The sequence below is a fragment of the Corvus hawaiiensis genome, chromosome 21 (assembly GCF_020740725.1).
Source record: "Corvus hawaiiensis isolate bCorHaw1 chromosome 21, bCorHaw1.pri.cur, whole genome shotgun sequence".
In the NCBI taxonomy this organism is placed as follows: Eukaryota; Metazoa; Chordata; class Aves; order Passeriformes; family Corvidae; genus Corvus; species Corvus hawaiiensis.
Genome location: NC_063233.1, coordinates 7958661 through 7984157, shown reverse-complemented (window position 1 = coordinate 7984157; position 25497 = coordinate 7958661). Strand labels below are relative to the sequence as shown.

The window sequence follows — 25497 nt, the reverse complement described above, 5'->3', positions numbered from 1 at the left end:
ACACGCCAGGTAAGCCTCAAATGACAGAAAGTGTAAAAACAAGCTGAGGTTCCCCTGCAGATGGATTAAATTAGCCCTCATATGAACAGGGGAAGGGATGGCTTGTGCATCAGGTCTTCCCAAATGTTAATCTCTTCCTTCCCCAGGCCTCCATCCAACCCCAACCCCCACACTTTAGGTGAGTGCCTGTGTATTCATCTTGCTCAACTGGACACTGTAGTGCTTCATCCATGGCAATAACCCAAAATAAACATTGTGCCTGATGTCCTGCTGCATGGATGGGAGTCCTATCACCAGGACCTCCATGGTGTGGAATCACCATCTCCACTGACCAGCCAAAGTTTTCATCCACTCTTTAAATCTAAGTGTCCATGTCTGTGGCTGCCCTGGCTGTGCCATTGTCTAGGAGGCTGGGCATCATTTTTGCCCAAAACCAGGCATCCAACTTTTTCTATAGACAGAGTTGAGACGGAAATTATTATAAAGCTCATAAAATGTAGCAGATGATGCTGTCCTGTCTGGGGGTTATTCTGAAGGTGTGTGGTGGGAGGTGCTTTTATTTAAGATGGTGCTGAAATGTATCTGATAATCCACCTTTAGCTGCTTCCATCTTCAAGAAGCAAAGGTATGGTGGGCAGTGAAAGAAAACAAAGCTTTGCAGCACCAAAGAAATCCCTAAATGAATTCCTAGAATGCCTCCCCCTACCCAAGAGCAAGAGTGGACCTTTGCCTTTACCTTTCCCTGCCACGTTCCCCCACCACGAGTGAAATATTGGACATGACATTTTAGGAGAACCTCAAATATTATTTTAATCTCAAATGCTCTGTTATTGCAAGTGTCAAGTCCAACACTTCTTGTAAATACCTGGAGGACAGCCAGGTCCTGAGAACACAAGAGGTGTTAGGAACTGAACTTCATTGGTTAAGTACTGGAGAGCCATAGGAGCCAGCACACTGAGTTTCTGTACACTGATTTCTTTGTCTTAACCTGTTCCTCTTTTTTTATTTCTTCCCTCCAGAGTGTTGTCTGCACGGCAGGACTCAAGTGGTACCCTCACCCTTCCCTCATTCATTGTGTTAAAGGCTGTGAGGTGAGTTTGGCTGTAGCTCAGGTGGTCCATGGTGTCTCTCCTAAGTCTTACAGAAACAATCACTGCAGGCATGTGGGTTGTAAATTCTGTTTTTCAAGTAGGGCAAGCAGGATTTTGCCCTGGCCACCCTATCACACAGACTGATCGCCTGCACCGGTTCTGACACTCAGTAGGGAAACTGGTGGTTTTCCCAGAGATGATGGTTGGGTGACTCTCACAGGAGTTCAATGATCAAGCAGCTCAAAAACACTGGTTGACCAAAAGAATTTACCAGAATTTGGGAGTTTCTGGGAAGTTGCAAAAGCCTTCTCTTGTTTTTCCTTGATCTTGACTTCTTATTAGAGGCACAATTCTTTCCAAGGCTGGCTAAGCTTTGGGCATTGGTGTGGGCAGAGAAAGTTTAGGAAAGCCAGAGATGATACCACCGGGTGGACAGCACAGATGGACAGTGAGCAAATCACACCTCCCTCCACTGGCCACCTCTGTCTGAACCAGAAAAGAATAATGAGAAACATGCAGTTACATTTCAGCTGTGATACACTTCTACAGTCTCGCAAGTTACTTGAAAAAAGTAATTATTTTGAAGGATGTTGTTTCTGCCAGCAGCAGTCTTTGATAAGTTGGAGAAGACTGAGGATACTTCTGGTGGTTAAACAGGGCTGGAGCACCTCTGTCTGGGTCATGGCATTCCTGTGGTTTCCATCATGCCAGCCCTTGAGTATCTCACCCACATCAAGAAGTCGATCCTTGTGGTACCTCTGGAAGGTTGGGAAGCTCCCTGCCCATTTTAGAAATGAGATGGCTCACGGGCTGAGGCACAGACAGCGATGGGCAGTGGCAGAGCTGTGTCTTCCCCCACACGTCCTGACTTTCTGCCACACTGACCAGGCTCTCAGCACCCAGTAACCCCAGCACACTGAAGTTATTTGCCCAAAGTGTCAGAACATGGGAGCGAATTCCTAAATGTGACACAGAGCTCCAGACCACACTGCTGTGGGATGCGATTTGTCTTGAAGTGAAAGACAGGTTTCCTTCGCATACAAATGTTGGGCCCAAGAGGGTAATAACTCTCCAACAGTGTAATAGTTTCTGTCTAGCTGTTCCCTAAATGAAAAGCATTCTGCTGTCAGTGCTTTGAATGTCATAAGCTGTCTCACGCATCGCATTCATGCAGGCTGGCTGGGTGCCCCCACTCTCCAAAGAGAGCTGAAATAACATCCAGCCACCATTAAAAAATGCCATTCAGGTGCTGATGCACCACTGGGTTTAAGGATAGTTGTTACTGAGACAAACTTTGCAATGATGTAATAATTTACCAGAAGCCATTATTACTGACAGGCTTCTTCTCAGCATTTTCTTCCCTTCCATCACTGCTAATTGCCAGAGCCCTGTGCATCAATAGGAACTTTCTTCTTTTCAACGTTCATTCAGCAGTGTCACTGCATCGCAATCCATCATCTGGGAAGGCTTTGCCCAGACAATTGATAATGGCCTCTAGCATCGTTTTTAGAGCATGATGCTTCCAGGATCCACGGATGGGCCAGAGCTTGGCATTAAGATTTCAGGAAAAATGCCATCTTCACCAAGCCTTTTTTTTTTTTTTCCCCATGACTATGGAAACAGAGACTAATAAGCCAGTAGGTCAATAATGCTGGGCTATTAAGCTGGTACAACCCCTAATGTATGGACATCCTTAACATTAGGGAGGCTTCCGTGAACAGGAGGCTGTAAGTGGGGCATTATTTGGCTCTTGGTGATCGCAGTGGGAACCCCGGCAGCTGCTGCAATGTGATTTTTTGTCGCTCCCTAGTGGCAGGAACAGAGGTTTATGAGTCAGCCCCGTACTTGTCATCACCTAACTTGGGTGTTTCTGTAGCAAATGAGTTCCTCTGGATTACCTGTACAGTCCTCCAAAAAAATCAGAGCACTAAGACATGCATGAAGAGCTACAGAGACCTCTCCCCCCACAGCCAGGCCTCCAGGGTCTTCCAAGCAAGGATTTTGGTCCCAAATCAGAATAGATGCTTTTCATCCCATTCTTCTCCTCCAAAGGACTGGCTTGTCAACTCAGTGCCAGAGCAAATTCTTCCACTAGTTTCTTTATGGATTTTCCAGCATTCATAGGTGTAGGATGCAGGCATAGGGATGGAAATTCAAAGTCAAGTTTTCCCATCAAGCAGGCACAGCCAGGCAACACAAGAGAAACATGGAGAAGTCTGCAGAATTTCCTGTGAGGTTGAGCAAAGTTCATGGTTTTCAGTATGACCAGGTTGGCCTCAAAATATCTCTCCATCTATTTATAAATCATTCCCTTTTAACTCTTAGCATATTAATTAAATTGGAAGGGGGTTTGCAAGTCGAAGTCTTTGCCTGTATAAATAAATCAATATCTGTGGAAATCAGTGGAGTTAAGGCAGTTTAGAGGGACAGGAGCCTCGTGCTGTAACTCTGATTTCCTTGTCACCATTTGCAGTATCTGCACGTAATTAAACAAGTGACAGTCAACGAGTCTGTCACCTCCTGGTAGTCCTGCTGTGGTCTGATATTGCCATTGTTGCCTGGGTTTCCTCTACCTGATAGAAATATTTAAATTTGCAGCACATCAGCAGTAAAAGCGTGCATTTGCCTCGCTCCGTGGAGTTCATTTCAACTCTGATGAGTGTGGCCATGGCGAGCTCTGGGGAGGGCACGGTGAGCTCTCATGGCTGCTTCTTCACGTATCCATCATCTGGGACACTCTGGGTCTGCAATTGCTGCAAAATCCTTCCAGGAAACCTCCCCAAGCCACCCTGCCTGCTCTGCAATGATGCCTTCTTGCAGGAGAGTCCCTGGTGTGTTTTTCTCAGTGCAGAATAAGTGAATTTTCCAAAGAGCAGATGAAATGGGAATGGCCTCATGAGCCTGGGCATGTGAGGAGAGTTACAGAGATATGACTCTGCTCTCTGCTGATCATCCATTTTTGTGAGCTTTCATTGCTGCCTGGGGTTCTCACACCTGCCATGGGCCTTTTTTACCATCAGGCACAGCTTAGACTTCCAAGGAAGGCTTCTGTACTCGCCAACCAAGAAGACTCCAATGTACAATGAAAGACTTCAAGCCTTTCCTTCAGAATCATGGTTATTATTCAGGCCCTGTGCAGCACACGGACTAGTGATCACATTGCCCAGCCTAGTGACCACATTTTCTCTTTCAAGGTGATTTATTAATTTTGCTTAACAGCTCTCCACAGCGTCCCTCTGAATAATTGCCATTATCCCAGCTCTGAGCTGTGGAGTGGAGGAAGATCACGTGTCATGGCCAAGGTCCCACGCAGTCACTGCTGTTCAGAGAACAGGAGAACATGGTCTCTGTGCTGAGCTCAGACCTCTTCCACTCCTCTTGGTGATTTTTTTTGTGCCCTCGTTGCTGACACATGTTGCACAGTCAGGAGAACTGTGGTGAAAAGCACAGCTATTAAAAGCAAGCCCATTTTGCTGCAATGCATAACCTTCTTCTTATCCCACACAGTTTAGGAAGGTTAGCTTAAAATTATCAAAGGTGCCACAATTTTAGATGCCTGGATGCTGTCTCTGGGCCTAGTCAAATTAATATTCCTGAAGCATCCTCTTATGTGGGATGTGAAGAGCCAACAAGGGCTCATTTCCCTTCCATCTACTGTCCTTTTTTTTTCTGTCTGCTTTGAAGGGAAAGGGGAATAATTATCTCTTGCTTTTTGGGGCAGTTGGTATGTTACAAACTATGGCTCTTTCAAATCTTTGTGTTTTTCTTCTGAAATATTGTTACAGGCTTTAGAATTATAGAATAATCATAGAATGCTTTGGGTTGGAAGGGGCCTTAAGATCATCCACTTCCAACCCCCTGCCATGGACACTTCCAGGGATTCAGGGACAGCCACAGCTTCTCTGTGCCGAGGTCTCACCACCCTCACAGGGAAGGATTTCTTCTGGACATCTAACCTAAATTTCCCTTCTTTCTGTTTGAAGCCAATCCCCCTTGTCCTGTCACTCCAGTGCCTGATGAACAGTCCTTCTCCAGCTTCCCTGTAGCCCCTTCAGATGCTGGCAGCTGCTGTGAGGTCTCCACACAACCTTCTCTTCTCCAGCCACAACTTTCTCACCCTGTCTCCATAAGGAAGGGGCTCATTTCATCCATGTCCACACTCTCAGCCTTCTCCTGCTTTTTCCTTTTTCAGCCTTTCATGGGGGACAACTACTGTGACTCCATCAACAACAGAGCCTTCTGCAACTATGATGGTGGGGACTGCTGTGCCTCAACAGTCAAAACCAAAAAGGTAGGGATGCCCCTTCCTCTTTTCATGGGAATTCCTTGTCGAGTGCTGCTTTGTGTCTGGAAAAAGATTATTTTTGCTCTAATAAGGGAGGTCTAAATAAGGAAGGACCTTCAGCCTTCTTGAGCTCAGCTCACCATAGGCACTGAGTTCTTACTGGTTTATTTATCATCCTCAATGCTCCAAAGGGAAACTAAAGGTTAGGAGCCATTAGGAAAAGAAGAGAGAGTAAAAAGAAAGCATCATTGTGGATCTGTTCTTTGATCCATGTGTACCCACATGTACCTGGCTTGCTGCTGGCTGTCCCATCCCAGAGTGGGACAGAGAAGGATGTGGAGCAGGGCAACAGGCCTGGGGGGAAATGTCAAATATTTTCTGCACAGAGACCACATAGACCAGAGCCTTGCAAAAAGCGACAAGTTAATGACACAGATCTAAAAAATCATTATTTAAGGTAGGGAGAATGCTTAGGAAAGTAAAATCCACCAGTTTTTATCACTCAGCAATGAGGGGGTGAAGTGGTAATTTCCTGGAAGGAGGATCCAAACAGATGAAAGAACATCCTTATTGGCACAGTGTGTGTTTGAGTAATAGGATGTGTTGCCACAGAGTATTATTAAGAACAAAAATATATTTGAAGTCAAAAAAAGAACAGACTAATTTGTGGAGCTTTGCTCCATCAGTGACTCTTAGACACTGTGATCTGGATGCAGTTTCTGGCTGAGGAATATTTGAACCCTTGACTGCTTGAGCCTGGGGAAGGGTCGCTCCACACACATCCCCCTTTTTTATGCTTCTTTAACACACATTTCTGGCCACTGACAGAGGCAATGACTGGAGTGATAGAGGTTGTGGCTTGGAGCACTACAACATTTTATAGGTTTCTAACCAGGAAGTATTTAGAACTAGTTTCCCCTCAAAAAAGAAAGCAAATTTTAGCCTGTGCCAGGTAAATATTTTACCTTATCATCAAGATTTGAGTGTAGAACGGAATGAAAAATCCAGCTACATTAAGATTCCGGTACATATTAATAAATAATGAAACCCAAGGGGACTTGGCTCAGCGTATGGCACCATCCATGTCACCCAGCTGAGGAAGGAGGTCCTCTCTGCAGGGGAGCCTGCTTTGGCTTGAGGCTTCTTTTCCTTGGTTCAGCATTGTGGGCTGTCTCTGGTCCCCCTGGGAACACGGGGAAGGGAGATGGACATGCCCTGGCAAGTGGAAGGAGTTAAGTTCTCCTCTGGGGAAAATGCAGGGAAAGAGGTGTGTAATTTCCCTAGCTGTGGTCTTTTTGGACAAATGTTCCCCTGCATCGTGGTGTTTCTTTTAAAAGAAGTCCTGGGAGCCAAGTGCAGGGAAGCCCAGGCAGGGGAGCTCCTCTGTTCCACACGGGTGGAGTAGGGCATGGAGAGCCCAAACAGGGCTCCCTGGTGAAACAGCCACTGAAGAGGTGAGCAGGATGACAGACAGTGGCTCATCTTCAGTTGTCTCCAAGAAGAGATTCCTATCTCTGGCTGATTTTCCACCTCCTAGGAAGGAGCAGCCCAACAGCAGCACAGCTTGCTCGCTGACCTCCCACCAGCCGGGAGGGCAGAGCTGGAAGTGCCCGGTAGCTCAGCATGGTGTAGGTCTTCTCCTCCCAAAACAGCCTGCCTGGGAAACTTTATCTCACTGCCTGCAGGCTGGAGAGCAGGCGATGAAAAATCCCAAGCGGTGTCAGAGGAACGAAAGCGAGGTCCCTGGGAGGGGACCGACCCAAACCAGCCCCATCAAGACAGGAGCTAAGGGCATGGCTGAAACACAAGGGATGTGAGAGCTGAATTGAGGGGGGAAGGGATAGGATTAAGGTTTGGGAGCAGAATTTATTGCTGGGCAGGGAGTTGAGACAGAGTGGGATCTGCACAGAGTTGTGAACACTTACCAGCCAGGCGACTCACGCTCAAAATATCTGCTGCTTCCCTGCCACCCAGAAACCAAGTGACCTCCCAAGGAGGGGAAGCACTTTGTAGCCCACTGGGTTACTGTTTTCTGTGCTAAAACTGCTCGATACAAAGGGCAAATGGTCAGAGACAGACAGCTGGTCACACGTCTGATGGATTTTCCCCGTGGAGGGGGAGGTTTTGTAGCTGTTTGGAGTTAAGTCTGCTTTCACAGACTTCACTGGGAACTGGATTGTTGTGACTGGGGGAATTAGACTTGCCCTACCTGGCAATTTAGAACGCTCCATCCTAGAGATCACACAGTTTCAGGGCTGAGACACAGAGTCCATCACATCTCTGGCATGCATTCGGCTTCCAGACTCTCCTCCTCTCTCCCGAAACACCAACAACATTCCAGGAGCTGAACAAGATGCCTGGGAGAAGTGAGAAAAACCAACTTCTCCTTCGATCTTCCACACTAAAAGCAAGATGCTAAGTCACAGTTTATTACATTTATAGGGTAAAAAGGGGAATAATAACCCAGCCAGGGGGGCTGTGGGGTCAGAGTCAAGCAGGCAGCGGGAGAACCTCGCTCCTGCAAAGTGGCTGCCGACACCTGCAGCAGCAGCCGTGGGGCCGTGGGGCTTGGCTCTCCCAGTTATTTTCCCATCTGAGGCCTTTGACTGAGACCAGATTTCAGGCCAGGTTGTTCAAATACAGCCCTCCCTTTGAAGAGGTTTATGAGTGGAGCGTTACAGGAGATATTCCAAAGGGAAAAACAATGAAAGGTGAGAGAAAAGGGAGCTGAATAAAAATACTCCGCATACCAAATCCTTCCAGCACAGTTTGCCACCTACTTAAAAAGGCACAGTTTTAAAATACACATTGGGTGTAAAAGCCAAAAACCTGGAGGAGACATAGGGAGGGGCGAGTCCAGCTCTGTTAATTCCAATACCAGATGAGGATGTATTTTCATACGGTTGTAGAGAGAGCGAGACACATGAAAGAGACTGCTTTGCTCCTTTTCTTTCAGGGTTACATACTATGTGGCAGATGTGTCAGTCTTTTAAAGCCCCTGCAAGTTTACCCATAAATGTCCAACATTTATGCAACACCTGTTTTTCTCCCAAAATGTCACAGGACATTTTAAAAGCTTTAGATTTATCATCTTTTCCCCGCAGCAGCCATTGCTGAGGTGACACATGGTTCACATTTAAGAGAACATAGCAACTCCACACATTATTTTGGGAAAGGGCTGAAGATTAACATTGCACCATGTGAAGATTCAGGAGTTAACAGTTGAGTAAGAGCTGGCTTCAGATCTTTAGTGTCCGCAAACTGTCAAGACTTAAGTTTCACTGCAGTCCCACTACCCTCCCAAACACGCTTTCGGCTGCACACAGTGCTGTGAACAGGCTGCCTAAAAGCAAAATGCTTCAACCCAAATTCACTTTAATTCTGAGCCCTCTTACTTAATGTGAGATTTTGCATGCTCCCGTTTTGTTGCCGTGAAAATGCACAAGGGACTCCCATGTTTATCCCATGTTTTCCCGTTGCATTTGAGCATCAGCAGTGAATGACCTTGTGGATTCCGTCAGCGAGCGAGGAATGGAGCAGTGTGACTTATCTGACCAAGCACCGACTAATCAGCACTGCTGCTTAGATAGGAAATAATGAGTATTTGCCCTGCACTGTTCACAATCAGGCTGGAGAGCTTAAAAGAAATCATTAAAGGCCTCTTTTGAATGCAACAAGCGGCAACGAATAAATTCAGTCATAATCTGGGCATAAATTCGAGGCAAGTGCAGTCAGAAAGCAGGAAAAAGAGACATTCATCAGCTTAATTATTTGTTGTGCGCTAATTGATGAGCGTCGCCCTGCAGCGGGCGAGAAGCCAGGGCTGGCACAGGGACGAGTGCCACCCAAGGAAGCAAGGACACGGGCAGGCTGTGCGGGGAGCAGGGGGCCGATGGCAGATCTGCTGCTGGGGCAGAGGACGGGGCCGTGCTGCTCACAGCTTGCCCTGTGCATGACCCAGGAGCAGCTTTGAGAGACAGGAAGGCCATTGCCGGCCAACCTCCAAGGGAGAGAAAGCTTCTGTTGTGTATCTGGAGGGGATAAAGTCTTCCGTGAAGGACAAAGCAAAATCCCATCTCCTTTTAATCTTCCTCCCCTCCTGACCCAGCACAGGTTGCCAGCTCCCTTCTGCCTGGCTGCTCTAGGAAGCTGCTTCTCGCTTTGTATCCTGCTGCAGATAAAAGAAGACACTATTTTCTAAAACATTACATACGTGATGCTGCCAAAGTGAGGGAAGTAAATAACCTGGGCATAACTGGCTGTCTCTGGGCTCTTGGCCACCTGTGAGGAGCTCGTGGGGTGTGCAGCACTGCTGGGAGAGGCTCTGGCTGTTTCCTCTGATTCATTTCAGGAAATCTTCTCTCCAGTAACTGTCTCCTCCACTTCTTTTCTTCCCCTTCCCTTTTATAAGTTTTCCCTAGACAAGGCTGTCTAGAAAAGGCCTCGCAGAAATCAGAAAAGTCTTTCTTTAGGCTCTGCTTACGTACTTTGTTCCAGACTCGGATCGCAGATTTGCCTAGTTGAAGGTCCTGCAGTCTGGTCCCTGTGGATTTAAATACACTGAATTTACTGTTTTAAAATTCCCTCAACTTCAGCCATTTGTAAGGGTGAACTTCCATGTGTCTTTCCTGTCTGCCTTTCCTTTTTGTTGCAGAAGGGCTAAACCTACAGCTCCCATGAGAAAAACCTGCCTCACTCAGCTATCACTCAGGTTTTCCTTCAACTGCTTTGCCCCATAGCACTTGGTAAAAAAAGAGAAAAATTGTCCTGTCCCTTCAGCCTCTTGACATTTCTGTCCAACACCTTGGAGAGGAAAACCAGCAAGTGCCTCGGCGGAAAACAAATGAGGACTTGTGGTAGATAGAGGGCCGTGTGGGATTCATCCAAAGCCTTGTTTATCTAAAAGATAGGCGAGTTATCAAAACCTCTTCAGAGACTTTATGGCCGAGAATTCAAGGCCTAAAGAAAGGAACTTTGAACTGAGGGGCTGCTGCTGGCTCCAGCAGGGATTTCCAAAGGCTGTCCCTGTCTCCCCAGGAAGGGGGGGATGTGTCTGCACTCCTACGCCTAAGCCAACAGAAATAACCACTTCTCGGTATCTTGGAGAAATAAGCACCTTCTCCCAGCTCTCTGACTGCAACACAGACCTGTCTTAGGGAATCTCAGATCTTTCTCCACTGTCACAACATGGTTTTGAGGCAGTTGGTGCCATTAGAAGCTTAAGCGACCACCCCAGCTGAGGAAATTCTGTTTATCCAGAAGAACTGATGCTCCTGCCACGATGCTGCTCCCAACTCCTTTCCTGTCCCCAGCTGGGTGTGTTTGTCAGCTCTATAATTAGCCAGGGAGATACAATGAATGGTGGGTGAGCAGGGAGGAAGGCAGGATGCAATGCTGAGTGTTGCTTCATGCCTCTGGAAGTGGCTGAGTGCTCCAAGCACGCGGGTTCTCCCCGACGTGTGGGTGAACTCACTTCCCCACCAGCCCTCGGTCACAGGCTCAGTGGCTGTAGCTGTTTGCCATGTGACAGGAGTGTTTCCAGTCAGGGTTGGTTGGGATGGGAGCTTATTTTGGGGCTCAGAGCTTGGTTTCATAATCCTTCAGGGAGGCTTTCCAGGCATCGATAAATTAAAAGCAGTGATGGTAGTAGCACATGTTGCCTATCCTGAGAGAACTGTTCTTGGCTTCAAGGGACGTGGGGCTTCCCACAACATACGGCATTCTCAGGGGATGTGCTGGTGGAGGGTGTTTGCTTTGCTATCCGACCTCACTTCATTAGCAAGTGTTACAAAAAACAGCGAACAAACCTTCCCTGCTCCACCGCCAGCTATTTGGCCTCTGGGTGGTCTGGCTCCTATTAAATCTTTGGTGATTATTTAGACTAATTACATTCATGTTTGCACAATCAGTAGCACGAGAGTAGGAAGCACAGCTGATTGCTGAGCAACTGAGCTTCGTGTGGTTTGGCAAACGGGCTCCCTCGCTCTGCTCCGCGGCAGGCGGGGATGCGGGATCTATGCGGGCTGGGCTTTCCCGGGAATCCCTGCTGGCTTTGGGCCATTCTGCTCCCACTGGTTCTGGTGGGGCTGCTCCTGATTCGCACACGATGGAGAGAGCAGAGCATCTGTTGGGTTCAGCTGAGCTACATCTCGATACACCATGGTTGCTGGTTTCACTGGGGGAAAGTTCAGTTATGGTGGGGTAGTTAACAAAAATTCAAGCTTTTAGAACTGCATACGCTGCATGGAGAGCAGCTTAGTCTTCCCAGGCCCTCTAGAGCAGTGCCCTAGGTGTGAACCCACATACCAGTGCCCAGAGCTAAAAGGGGGCTCGCTCTTGCTCTGTTATCTCAAACTGGTGACCTCAATGCTGAAAACCACTGGGAAGACCCTTCCAAGATGCTTTTTTATTCCACAAGGGCCTTGTCAGGGAACAGAATACTCCCTGGTGTTTGAGCTGGGAGGCTCTGGGGAGGCACAGGACTGTGACACTCAGCACAGGCTGCCACACTTATCTCCCAGGCCACACTGCCTGCCGAGGCTCTGCCTGCAGCAGGGCCTCCACAGCCCCAGTGAGGCCTGTCTGGGAGATTTCGCAAACACTTTGGGGCTGAAATCTAACAACAGCCTGTTTCCCAACACTTTGCAGCCCTCCTCCCCTGCTTCCCCCTCCCTGGGCCCGATCCTGCCTGCCCTGGCGAGCCAACCCCAGGCACAGGCAGGAGGCAGAGCCAGGTCAGCCTGATACCAGACTCTGTGAGGGACAAGCTCACAGCCTTTGCAGAGCTGTTTTCCATCCCTCCCTGTGCCTGTCTGGGATTTCTCCTGTCAACATTCCCACCAGTTCCCTACAGACTGGCCTTTCTCAGCAGGGATCTGCCTTGGGGTGTCACCAGCCTCTTCAGATAGGTGCATGTAGCAAGGAGTTATGACCTCTCACTCGTTCCATGACCTGCATCCTGATTCTGCACTGCTCTGTTGCATCGTTTTCTTTGTTCCCACAGTTGGGAGCATGGCATCCAGGACAAATCCAGTCCTGTTTCTAAGAGGCAGCTTGGGTTTTATCCAATGTCTCATCACTCAGTGTGGGAAAGGATGCTTAATGCTTTGGTGGAGAAGGAAGTCTGAGGTCATGCACAGTGCAGTGATGGTGGTGAGTTGGTCGAGGTTTTTTGGATCTCCTGTCAGTTACACCTGGGTGTCTGTGCCAGCCTCCTGCCCATCCTATAAGCCCACACCTGCTGCCCTTGCTCCACAAGGTTCAGAGCAGGATGTGTCATGTCCTGCACACTCCAGGTGATGGGAATGATGGAGGTGGTGTTTCTTTTCTCTCGATGATGGATAGTCTGTGGTCCGGTGTGGTTCTGGTGTGACTCACATTCCCCTGAGCACTGTTGATCCAGTGCCATGACTGTTCTGGATCATCTCCAAGTGCTGTGTGTGTAGGTGTGTGGAGCTGTGTTCTTCACTTATGTCTTTTTCATCCTATTTTAGCTGGTCTGAGCATACAATAATTTGCATTACTTCATCAGGTGTCCAAGACAGGCCCTAAGCTTAATTTTTAGCTTTTTCTTCTCGCCCTCCTATACATTTTCCATGTTTTCTGCATGGGGAGATGGATGTAGGTGAAATGCAGGGCTTGGAGTGTTGAAGGAAGAGGAGCTGACTCCTCACTCCTGGCTCTACAATGGGTCTATCTGGAAATTTCAATGCAGGTCGTGTACTCTGGTAATGAGTTGGGCTTTCACAGACCTGTTTAAAAAGAAAAGAGGTAGTTAATCTTGGAGTATGTATATCTGGGCTCCACACCTAAATGGGCTATCATTCAGTGAAAGGCTCAGCATTTATTATTTCTAGCACACCAGCAGCTCTATTTCATGGCTGTGTACTCCAGGGGCTGTCACTGTGTGAGCTCAAGGCAACAGACAGTCCTTCTTCTAAGGGGCTTTACAGTTTCTCTGAGCTGGGTACTCCAGACAGTCCCAGAAGATTCTGTGTGTGGGTTAGATTCCCTAAATACCTATGGAAATCAGGTCCTTGGGGAAGTCAAATGTGTATTTGTTGTAAATGTTGTTTAAAGTGGAAAACCCTGTATTACTGCTAAGTTTTTGGAGAATTTTGTCATGTCTAATATGACAGTGGCTGTGCTCATTACCCATAGAAATCTCTGCCTTTTCACATAATAGAAAACTGATCTCTGGAGCTCACTGCCATAAGACAAAACAATTCATCTATCTGGACAATAGCACTGTAAAAATCGAATTGCATAAAAAGCCTCCATAAGGGACATAAAGTGAGTAAGACTGATCTGATCAGGAAGAAACCCTCCTTCATCAGGCTACCCACTGCTGGGAACTGCTGCCGAGCCACGAAGCTGTGTGCTCTGGGGGCCACAGCTCTGCCTCAGAGAAAGCTTCTGCTCCTCTGTCCGTGACCACTACTGGGAGACAATAAACAGCCAGACATTTCTTCTCTAGGGGCTGCATCTCCCCAGGAACTGGCTGTAATGCAGCAGCAATCCAGTCTCCTATGTGCACCTTTCCAGGTTGCTTCAGGGCTGAGCACAGCTTGTGATAAAGCAAAGAGGAAAATGAGGGATTCACCAGGAGAAATGGGAGGAGAGGGAATGAAGGAGGTAGAGCACTTATGGCAACATCAAACTCATGCCAGTTTGGGTGTCTAAGGCTGCTGTTTCAGCACAGAGGAGGTGAGGGGAATGTGAGCTGGTGGTTTGGAGGCAGAGCCATGCAGGCTCTCTCTCCTGGCTCTGATGTTCCTGCAGGTGAAATGGGAGCATGTTTGGGATCTCCATGCCTGCAGCACATCCCACTTAAGCCTGGACAGCAGCAGAGACAAAGTGCAGTAGGCTGTCACCACTAATTTCAGACACTTTACTGAAATGCCTGAATTGGGTGTGTGGTTGACCTGTGTTCAGTGCAAAGTGTGGATCCACCTTCCCTGTCTCTCCTCTGAATGAAGAGGCCACTTAATCGCCTCTGTCAGCTTGTTACAGGCAAACAGAGAATCCAGGCCAGGGAGAGGAAAAAGCTTGATGAAGACAAATGAAAGAATCAGGTTCCGAGGTCTCGCCTCCAACCAGTAGCTTCATTGTACAACAGGGAGGATTTCTTAAGTCAAAATCATTGCCAAATCCAGATTGAACTGAATGATTCAGGATTAAAAAAAATAGGGGAAAACTCCAGGCGTACTTAAATGTTTTGTTTGAGTATTTTCTAAGTGAAACAAGTTTTTATTTCAAGACATAACTTTTGCTGTGAAATAGCCTTTTTTATTTGTTTGTCTTGAAGGGAAAGGTCAAACCTGAAATGTAGCAGATAATCTAAACCAAAATGTTTCCTTCTACACTGAACAGAAAAACTCAATTTTTATTTTGCATGTATCTTTTCTTTTTCCTTTCCAGTATTTTAATTCAGTCATTAAACAATCCATCCTCAGCCTCCTCCCCAAGCCCCATTGTTTGCAGATTTCTCTGTGTTCCTATCTAAGAATATTCATAACACCGTGATACGAGACAATCCTGCTTGGGCTGGCTTCTGTTGGATCAAGTGACCCTCAAGCTCCTACTGTTTTCTGCAGTTTATAAACTTATTTAGTTGCCAGTTATTTGGGTTCATTTGCTTTTAACTTTTTGGACTCTTTCTTCTCTTTGCAATCTCCATATTTGCGCAATTGTAGATTCTGATTATTCACTGGTTATTTAGTTCGTAAGTCACCAAGGACATGGCTTGATGAGGAGTCATCACCCTATTCCACCTGGAGGGCCAGGTCTTCTGTGAATGGAGTCAAAAACAAGGGGAAGAGGCTCTCTAAGCCCTGATTTGGTGATGAGCATTGGCTATTTAGTGTCTCTGTCAGCATGTCCCTGCCTTAGGCTCCCCAGTTGTGAAACAAAGCTCCACACCCCTCCTTCCCAAATTGTGTGCGTCAGGAGAAAGGCATCCTGGAGAGGGACAGGCAGGGACTCGTGTGGAAGGTCTAGGTGGAGATGACAGCACAATGCTGGGTCCACATTCCCAGATGTGCTGTGGGTGATGCACAGGGAACAGGCAGACTCAGGAGTCGTAGCCTGGAGAAAAGAGTTTGTGAAAGGGAGAGTGAACGTGTGGCAGCAGAGCCGGGGGGAGCAGACGGAGCACACACACAGCCCTCGCTGGGAACGTTGGAACAGGTTGTGACACTGCCTCGGAAGGAGTGTAAAGGAGGGGAATGAGGTCATTTGCTCAGTCTGTGCAGATGGGAGAAATTCTCGGGAATTCACTTCAGGGCAAGTGAGATGCTTGTACCACTGCCACCCCCTTTTCTGCAGGTGAATACTGTGGTGCAAGAGGCCCAAATCAGCTTTCAGTGGCCAGGCATCGCAGGCTATTGTTTCAGCTCCTTCCCACGCTTCTCCAGAGGGGTCACAGAGAGATAACAGATGGGTGGATGCAGCCGTCCCCCACTGCATTCCTTTGCTGTGCCTCAGTGCCCGTTAGCTGCATCTCCTGACCTCAAACACAAGAGGTGTTCAGAGAAGTCTCTGCTGGACTTCACTGATCTGTGAGACAGTGCTTGGTTCTGCTCCTGAGGAATTGAACCCAAGAACATTCATAATTAAGTGCACAAATGGACTTAAGTAAAGCAGCAGCACCCAAACCACAGGGCCTTGGGAGCCTCAGTGCAGCAGCAGCTCAGCACTAACATAAATCACTGTAAAAAATAACATAGTTGAAGATTGCAGCTGATCTCTAAAGATTTCACCACAGAGGTCTTTTTTGTTCTCCACGCTACTGTAGGTGTGTTCCTTCCTTCATGCCTTTGTGTTTTTGGCTTCCTTCCCAGGTGACACCATTTCCTATGTCCTGTGACCTACAAGGAGAGTGTGCTTGCCGGGACCCCAACGCCCAAGAGCACAACCAGAAAGACCTCCGTGGCTTCAGTCTTGGGTAATGCCAAGTGACGTGGAAAGGAGGACCACACTGCTCAAGGCAGGCTAGGAGAGACACCACATCCCTTTTGGTATCGTTTTTAACATTTAGCTGCTTAACTGGATGGCATTTCTGCACCAGGGACCCTTAGAATTCAACCAGTCTGCCTTTAATTTTTGTCCAAGGAGAACTCAAAGTAGGGGTTTATGTATTAATTATATCTCAAATAGTGATGACAAGAAACAAACAACCAAGAGTCAAGTCGAGACGACTTTCATGTATCAAAACAGCATGTTATGCCCATCTAATTTGAACAGTTCATATCTAGATTCAAGGCGAGAAACAAACTATTTATGTACACATATTTATAGAAATAAGTAGAGAAAGAGAGAGAGAAAGAGTGAGAGATTATGATCAACGCAAAAACACTTTCCCCTCCCCAGCACTCACAACTCGGACCGTTCATGGAAGAGGCTGAGCTCTTGGAGGACTCCAAGCTGAGCCTTTTCTGATGCTGAATGCCAAGGTATCTCATGCTCGGGGCACTGTGGTTGGGGTGGGATCTCCACAGGGCTGGGCCTCTTGGCAAGTGACTTGCCAGGCGCCCAGCCAGCTCGAGATGTGGGATGCGTCTGCTCCTCACAGGAATGCTACTTCCAGCCAGGGAGCTCAGCAGACTGCAGTGGCCTTTCTGTACAGCTCCTCCTTCTCCCCCTGCCCTCAAAGAGCCAACAAAAAGCCCTGTTGTAGCCTGCAGGGCTTCTGGGACGTTTCTGTGTGGAGCTGGGCAGGTGGTCCCATGGTGGAGTCAGGGAGTGGGGAGTCTAAGGACTGGCATTGAGGAACATGGCTGATAGCTTCCGAGGAGCAGAGAGGGGAACTCGCGCCCGCCCTTGTCATTTGAGCATGTCTGCTGCTGCTACTCCTGCTGCTATGTCCCATACAAATATTTTCCTTACTGTGTCAGGACAGGGTGAAAAACAACCCCATGCAACCAAACAATCTGCCTTAAAGCTTACCTACAACCTGCCTTTCAAACCCTCTGGTCTCTTCCTCAGCATTGGGGCAAGAAAACAGGACACCAGCCAGCCAGCCAAAGGAATCTGCTTTCTGGTCTCCACCGTGCCAAGTGGTTCTCTAGGCCTCCTCCACCCCACTCTTATGGTGGTCTGTATCTGACAACTGCTTCATGCTCCTGTTTTCTTGGGAGAGGGGAAGAGGAGGAGGAGACACCTGCCATGAGGAAAGGCCCGCAGGAGACAGTATTAGACTTTTGGCCATATTTGTTAGTATTAAGCTGCCAGGCCAGTGGGTCAGACACTTGGGATAGACGAGGAGCTTAGCTGCTTGTAATCTTTCAGAAAGAAGGGCATTAGCTGCAGCAGACCTCACACTTCCCTGTCATCCTCCTACTTCAGCCCAGAGTGGAACATGTGCCAGACCCTCGGTGATTCCCTTCCTCACGGGGTTCATTACACTGAGTCACTGAGATACCCAGGGCATCCAATGCTGCTGCTGCTGCTGCTGCAGCCCATCCCAGGGAAATCCCAGAGGTCTTTCTAGTGTGGCTTGGGCATGTGTCTGCTGCTTCAAGCTCCTGCTAGGAAGGACACACATCCAAAAGAGCATCCTTCCCAGTGTTAAGTTTGTTTGTTCCTCGGGACTGTCCTGACTTGTACAATCTACTAGGTAAAGACAGAAAGATTTTTTCTAACTCCGGCTTGATTGAACATTTAGGCACTGGAGCAAGGCAGAATGGTAAGGGGAGGGGTCATTTAGCTCATGGGGATGGATGTAAAAATGGTTTGGAGAACTAGAAATGGAAAACTGATAGAGCAGTAGGTGCAAGGAACCAGGTTCTTGTTACCCACTGTTGGGGTTGTTTCTATTGGAATAAACCAGAGATGAATCTCAAGAACTAAAGTAGAGGCCTGGAGAGGTGATAGTCGTTAAGAAGGTGAGGAGCTCTCTGTTGTGAAGCTCCAGCTGTTCCTAGAGAAGGCCTGGCCATGGGAGATGTGTGGATGGCTCTGTCCCCTCTGTGCAGAGATGTAGTGGAAAGGGAGGTGCAGTGGGATCAGGGTTCCTTCCATGGAGTTAGACTGAGCATCCTTCAGCTTAGAGAGCAGTGGCATAAGCTTCCATTTTTGCCCCTTGCCTTCTAACTAATATGGGAAGTAAATAACTGTGCAAAGGTTGCTGCTTCCTTCTGCTCCCTTTGCCCTCCCCTGTTCTGTTGGCAGTTTGTTCATGTGCCACCCATCCTTTCAGAAGAGCTCACAAACCCAAAAGCCTTTCAGACTGACAACACATCATGTCCTCAGTGCCTGAGGCATCTCGGCATGATTCCCCCTCTCCATCGCACCCGGGTTTCATCCCAGCAGGGTGAAACTCAGTTCAGCTCCTGAGTGCATCCTGAAAATGCCCTTCCCAGTGTGGAGCTCAGCATGGAGGAGATTTCCCATCTGCTTTTCCCACTTGGACAGTGCCCAGGAGAGACAGGTCTGTACAGACATTATTGCCACTTGCTGCTGTGGGCTCACAGGAGCTCAAGGCCAGCTGAGCCCCTCTGGCCAGCCAGGACCTGCCCCTGCTTACTGAGCTAGAGACCTCAGCTCAAGGGAGACGGTGGCTTCTCACCAGCACAGCCTCACTCCTCAGCTTCCCTCCTGCAGTCCTGGTGTGCCCCAACTCCCTTTCCCACGGGAAGGCTTTCCATGCTGCTATTTGATTTTTTTTTTTTTCTAACTGCCACATTGGCACTGTCCATCTCCTCCAGAAGGGCTGACAGGATCAGGAGTAGAAAAAGTTCTGCCCTGAGTCATGTTAAATCCAATGGCTTTTTTTTTTTTTTCCATTGGGGCAAATCCCCTCTACATTCCAGGTGCTTTACCAAGCACCCAGAGGGATGCTGAGAGGGGAGCCATGGGGAATGGCCACCTGCTCAGCTCTTGTCCCCTGTGCTCCCAACCTTGGGCAAGGCCAGCTGGATCCTTGGGTCATCTATCACTTTATGGGCCTCAACTGCCCAGTGGAGTCCTAGGAAAGACCCTCCCTGACTGTGGTGGCTGTTGGGTGGAAGGTGAGAGGGACACCACCCACCGCCTCCACCCACTGAGCTGGCGGCGTAGGACAACATCAAACCACAAGTTTGGGGGAGGAGAAGAGGGTGCTCGTGCTGGTGAAATTTAGCTGCTCATAAAGTCCAGTTCACATTAGTGCCAAGATCTTCTCTGTCACAGATAGTGAGCCAGGGCTGCACCTTATGTGGGGCCACCAGGCTGTGGGGGATGTCCATGGCCAGCAGGAGGGAAAGCTGGAGCAGAAAGCGGTGAATGGTGCACGGTGGGGTGGGAAACTCCAATCAGCTGCTACCCCTCTCCCTCCCCACCCTCTAGCAGACAGGCTGAGCTGGTGTCCTCCTGCTTTTCTTGCATCTTCCTCTGTCACCCCCAGGCTGAGAAAGGAGGATGGCACCAGAGGATTCTTGGAATCGGGTTCCAGCTACCTCCCTTCCGGTTTCGGTTTCACTTGGTTGTAACTGTCGGTTTGTTCTAGGTTTTACCTGTGTCTAAGAAAAAAAAAAAAAGGGAAAAAAAAAAGAGAGAGAAAAAAGAAAGCCCCATAGCCAACAAAAGTTTCTTGCTGCAAGTGATTCAAGTGGGGGAAAAAAAGAAATAACATGTGAGGCTTTACAGAGAGGAATAGGAGAGAAAAAAAGAAAACAACAAAACCCCATAAAAAATGGAGAAAAGAAAAAGAAAAGAAAACCCGCATATTCCAAATCCAAGAAGAGCAAAACCTATTTTTGTGTGTTTGAAAGGAAAACACCGATTCTGCCAGCTGAGTAGAGAGCTAGATACTGAGTGTAGATTTCCCTAGAAGTACCGTGAGGTTTTATAACATTGTCTGGTTTTGTTTTCCTCGTGCGTTGTGATAGGTCCAGGAACTAAGGCTAAGGGGTTATCCCCTGGTATATTGTTGTTTGTGGGGGGAGGGAGGGGGCAGAGTTTGGCTTTTTTTTTTTTCCAGATTATTTTTTTAAGTGTGTATTTGTGCTTATTTTTACGTTATCCAACTGTACATACACATTTAACCAGTATTTCACTGTGCTCTAATTACTGCACTCAGAAGCACTGCACAGTCCGAATCCCGGAGAGCTGCGAGAGACTGGGAGTGAAGGGGGAAGGATAAAGCTGCTACCTGAGCAGACAGGTGATTCCCATTTTGGGGAAGCGGGGTGCTGACCACTCCCTTCCCACACTCCAGCCCGTTGTGCCCATTCAAGGCCGAGCTAGAAGACAGGAGGGGATGGGGTGAAGTCAGCTGAGGCTGGGATGCTCAGGGGGGTTTCAGAGCTGGAAGTTTGGCCTTTGAACTGTTTTGGATGCCATGGAAATTCCCAGCCTTTTGGCAGCATTTTGCCCTCCCCTGCCCAATCCCTGGAGGCTCCAGTGAGAGTTGATGGGCATGTTGGTATCACTGGGAGAGGACCACATGACCGGCAGAGATACACTCTAGGTATCTCTAGATATCTTCATGGTTGTGGGCCCCGTTTTGGTCTCAGTGGTGCAGCTGAGCCGATTTGTTTTACATTTTTTACATGTTACCCCATCCTCTGGGGAAGGCCATCTCCCTGCTGAGGGTGCAGCAGCACTCCTGCCTCCAGGTGACCTTATATGCTGGGCACACCGAAGCCCCCAGAACTGTCCCATTTCCCTGCAAGACCTTGACCACTGAGTTCAGTGGGAGCATGAGCAGAACATCAGCAGGAGCAGGTCCAGGTGGCCCAAGATACATTTCCTTGGAGCTACAGTCAATTTGGGCAACAGGGATTTGGTGTTGGGCTGTTCCTGCCACCTGGGGGGTTCAAACCCCCATGTTCCTTTCAGCAGGAGAAAAGTGAGGCTTAATGTTTTGTTTCTGTCTTCGTTTGGCAAACTGAGTTTTCCGCTTTTCACCGGATCTACACATCCAAGATTCATTGAGAATGAGAATCACTTCCTCTGAGGCCACACTCAAGAGCTTGGGTTGGCTTCAGGCGTTTGATGAGGAGTCTTGGTGCTACTAGTTGGTGATTTTAGTCCTGTTGGGTCGAGATGCGGAGCTAATGAGTCCAAGATTTCTTTGGTTCCCATTCTGGCTTAGTTTTTAGTCTTTTGGTTTTTCCTTCTTTTGGTGAGGCCACCTTCAGCCACCAGTTTCCATCTTCTGAGTGCAAAGAACCAGGGCTTTAATGAAACATTTCACCAGCAATTCAAGAGGGAATTGGAACCGTTGCGGAGTTTGCATTGTACGGCCTCTGTAATTACGTACCTGTCTGCAGATGAGAGGCTGAATTTTGCTCCCATCGAGTCAACACAGGTTTTAATTGTTTTTGACTTCACTGGGAGCAGGATTGAGCCGTACTATATATATATAAATATATATATAAATATATATATGATATATATATAATATTACATGTGTAATATTATATATATATCAGTGTAATATTTACAAATAAAACTGTGATCTCGTCTAGAGAAAAATGTATTCATATTACCAACTGCTCTTCCATATTTATGTATCATATTGTATCTTTTTATTATAATTATTATGATTATTATGGTTATTATTATTGTTATTATTATTATGGAATCTTTCTTGGCACCTTTTGGAAGCCACGTCAACCAATACTCCAATGAAGTGCTGAGGATCTATTTTCACAAGAATTCTACTGGTCTACTGTATAAAAGAGAAAAGAAAAAAAAAAAAAAAAAGAAACAAGCAAGATACAGTTCAACCCTTAATTCTGTACCTCACGCCTGTACGTTTGCTGCTCCAATTTTGGGTTTTATTTTGCGTTCGTTTGTTTTTAACGGATCTAATTTAAGTCTCCAAGCAATATATAAAGATGTAAATAGTAAAGCTTATTTATTAAGATTGTCATCTTTTTTAATTTATATTTACACAATTGTTCATCTAATTTATTTTTTTTTCAAAACAGTTTTTAACAGTTGTCCTTTTTTTGGTTCATGATGTTTTTAAAATCATTTTCACAGAATTTCTTTATACAGCTTTTTCTCTTTCTTTGAATAAGCAACAACTTCCTCTGGTCTTTCAAAAACAGGTCATGTTTCACTCAAAAAAAAAAAAAGTTATGTCAGATTCATCAGAAATATTTTGCCATTGTTGATTCCTATACCCTAAAGTTCTATATTATATAAATATATAATACCTTGTATGCTTAAATATTTAACTGTGTGATTTTGTATATATCTTCATACACATGCTCACACACATATGAGGGTTAATGTCCCCAGATGCTGGGAGAACAGAGAATCAGAAACACAAACAATGTAAGCTTGTATTAAAGAGTTCTGAACTGGACCTCTCGCTCTTGCCATGTCTCCTTTGCTTTCGGTCGAGCCGGTCCCGAGCAACGCCCATGGGGGTACCCAGCATGGTCAGTGAAGGCTGTGGGGTCCCACATCTGGCTGCACAGCTGCACAGCGCCCTGTCCATGTGCTCCAGCTCTTTGCTTTTGGGGCAGGGGGGGTTGAGCACCACCGTGTTTTTCCAGAGGGCTGCATGGGTGGAGGGAGGCAGCACTGGTCAGGGCCCTGGGAGCCAATTTTGCCTCCAGTGGATTTGGCTCTGCCAAGGTGATTCAGGTCCTGCTTCCCCCCAGGTAGGCTGGTGGAGATTTTGGTGCGAGAGAGGTTTGAAAATCAAGTTGTCCATATTCTGCTTGTCTTCTTCATCACATGCAGAACATATTCATCCAGAAAAGCAGTCCCAGTGGGAGTGTGCCTTGGCTCAGGGGTATTACCTAGGAGGGAAGCAAGGCTGAAAGCAAACGTGTGCAGCCAGAGAGCTGAACATCCCAATGCACAGAGCCTTTGGACACATGAGAAAACAGACAGATAGAGATGCATCAGTCTCCAGTGGTCTAGAGAGAGCTGGGCTTGCTGTCCCCCCACCAGATCAAGGCCTTGTAAGGTGTACACGAACAATTCGTGTGTGGTGAGGGCAATAGACTGAGGGATGAGAATAAGTCATTTATTTTGGGGTTTATTTTTTTACTTTGGCATAAATAAGTCAGTAAAAAAATGTTTTGCATTTTACCCGTGAAAAACCACTGCAACATATTGAGCAACGAGAGACAGAAATCTCATGAGCAAGAATGCACCGTGTTTTCTATACCATCCTAGTCTTGGTCAGTGCATTATTAATGGAGTATAAGTGCGTCACGCACAGCACATACTGTAGGTAAAAAGGCCCAGGAACGAGGGATTAAATGGGTTGTGTCTATGGCAATGCACAAATCAATTGGCTGTGTGTTGAACTATCTATTAGGCATTAATAAAGACCTGAAGGTGGGAGCAGCCATGAAGGCAGGGAACAGCGGGCAGCTCACCCCTGCTGGGCTCTGCTCAGCTCCACTCCTCCTGCACGTGCACAACCACCCCAGCATCAATTGGAATGCACAGTTAAAACAACAGTTTCTACTTCCAGGTTACGTGTCTTGTCTGGACATCAATCGCTAAAGAAACCTGGGGAAATTGCTCTGAACTCTTATGGCAAAACCCTCTCCTGGCTCAAAGTCACAGCTTCTCAGACAGGCATGGCATTGGTGACTGTGGCAATCACAGAATCATAGAATGGCTTGGGTTGGAAGGGACCTTAAAGATCATCCTGTAATGGGAAAATGAAGCTGTTAGCAGCAGAAAAATGTCATGTCAAAAAGACATGGAGGCTTAAAAAAGCTTCCATAGGAGGACTGGAATATAGAGATAACTACTCACAAGTGTGAAAAAACCTCCTTTCCATGTAAACAAGGACATCTGAAAATCAAATGAATGTCCAGGCTGGCAGATGTGTGCCCATGGGTTCACTTGCCTGCACACATCTAGACACACAAACCCAGCACACCCTTTCTGTTCCAGCACTACCTTTTCCTGGACTTGTTCATTCCATCTCCTCAGTTTTCTAGTTTCTAAGGCACACACACCTGGAAGGTGAAGAAAAGTGAGCGGTTCTGAGGCCGGAATTCTTCTTTTTGCTGCTCGTTAACTAGCACATCGCTGCAGTGGCCCCAAATTTTTCCCTCTGCCCTGAGTTGGAATAACAGCTGCCTACATCATTCAAGTCAACAACTGGCCTAAGTTCCCTGATAAAATGCAGCCAAAGGGCCAGGGTCTTCATTTTTTTTAAGTACAAGTGAGGCAATACAGTGTAAAAATAGTTTTAAAGGTCTTGACAATCTTTTGGCTGACTTCTCTTGGGCCTGGGGAGGATTGTTAGTGGTTAAAAACAACTTCCATGAAATTTCTATTTTTTTCTTTTTTTCAGATAAAAGGTTATTCACAACTTTTTGATCATTTTGCTTATGGTGAATGAAGAACTAATCCAAACAGAAACATCCTCCTTTGTAGCCACCCTCCTTGCCCTGCTTTTAAGATGTTATCTGCCAGTTTATTTATTTATAAATCACTTCCCCAGTCATATCTTCTTTTAAAGCCTAAGAGCCCCATACCTAAGCTCGCTGCTGCTCCCCTTTATCCTCATCCAGCCCATCCAACCCAACTTGTGCTTCATATCCATTGGCATTTTTGATGAAAGAGTTGAGATACGGGGATGGTTCTGGCTGAAAGTCAAAACCCACCTCTGTCTTCAGGCACTCACCTTTGTAACACAGACCTGTTCTTTTCCAAATGTCACCCTAATAACGTGGGTTTTCCCAAGTCCTGGTGCTGCTGTGTTTCCATAAGGCTCCACACCACAGTGCCAGCCAAACAGGCTTGGAGAGATGGGAGGGTGGGCAGGTGCAGGGAAGGGAAAGGGAATTCTTTTTATTGCACTCTTTATTAATACTGCAATGCTCAAACTTTCCACCCAAGCACTTAAAACCTCTTGACCCTCATAGCACCATAGGAAATGCCCAAGCTGAAGCACGTCATAGTGGTTCAAACCAATCCTTGAAGCCCTGGCAGCTCCTGGTGCCCAGGATCAAGAGCCTGTTGGCAGATTTTTGTGCCCCCCAGCCCAGTGCTGTGAGGGGCACTGGCAAGGCCAGAGCTGCCCAGGGCAGGTCCCCCCGCCATGGTGGCACTGTGAGCCATGGTCCTGGTTTAACATCATCACCACCAACACTCAGGGAGGCAGTCAGGCCATGTGTCCTTAGGCAAGTAAACCAGAAACCTTTTCCT

The 25497-nt window shown here is 47.3% G+C and overlaps 1 protein-coding gene across 2 annotated transcripts in view; it reads left to right on the top strand.

Annotated features, from left to right (window-relative positions):
• PAPPA (pappalysin 1) overlaps window positions 1–19910 on the top strand; it is a 178406-nt gene extending 158496 nt beyond the window's left edge. Inside the window, exons 20-23 of one of the 2 annotated variants that reach the window (XM_048325816.1) lie at window positions 1020–1091; window positions 5284–5382; window positions 16218–16321; window positions 16747–19910. In XM_048325816.1, the coding sequence (XP_048181773.1) occupies window positions 1020–1091; window positions 5284–5382; window positions 16218–16321; window positions 16747–16804 (333 nt within the window). In that variant the 3' untranslated portion in view covers window positions 16805–19910. Of the gene's footprint in view, window positions 1–1019; window positions 1092–5283; window positions 5383–16217 lie in introns of both variants that reach the window. The other variant, XM_048325817.1, reaches the window with a different exon arrangement.
• Window positions 19911–25497: the final 5587 nt, after the last annotated feature.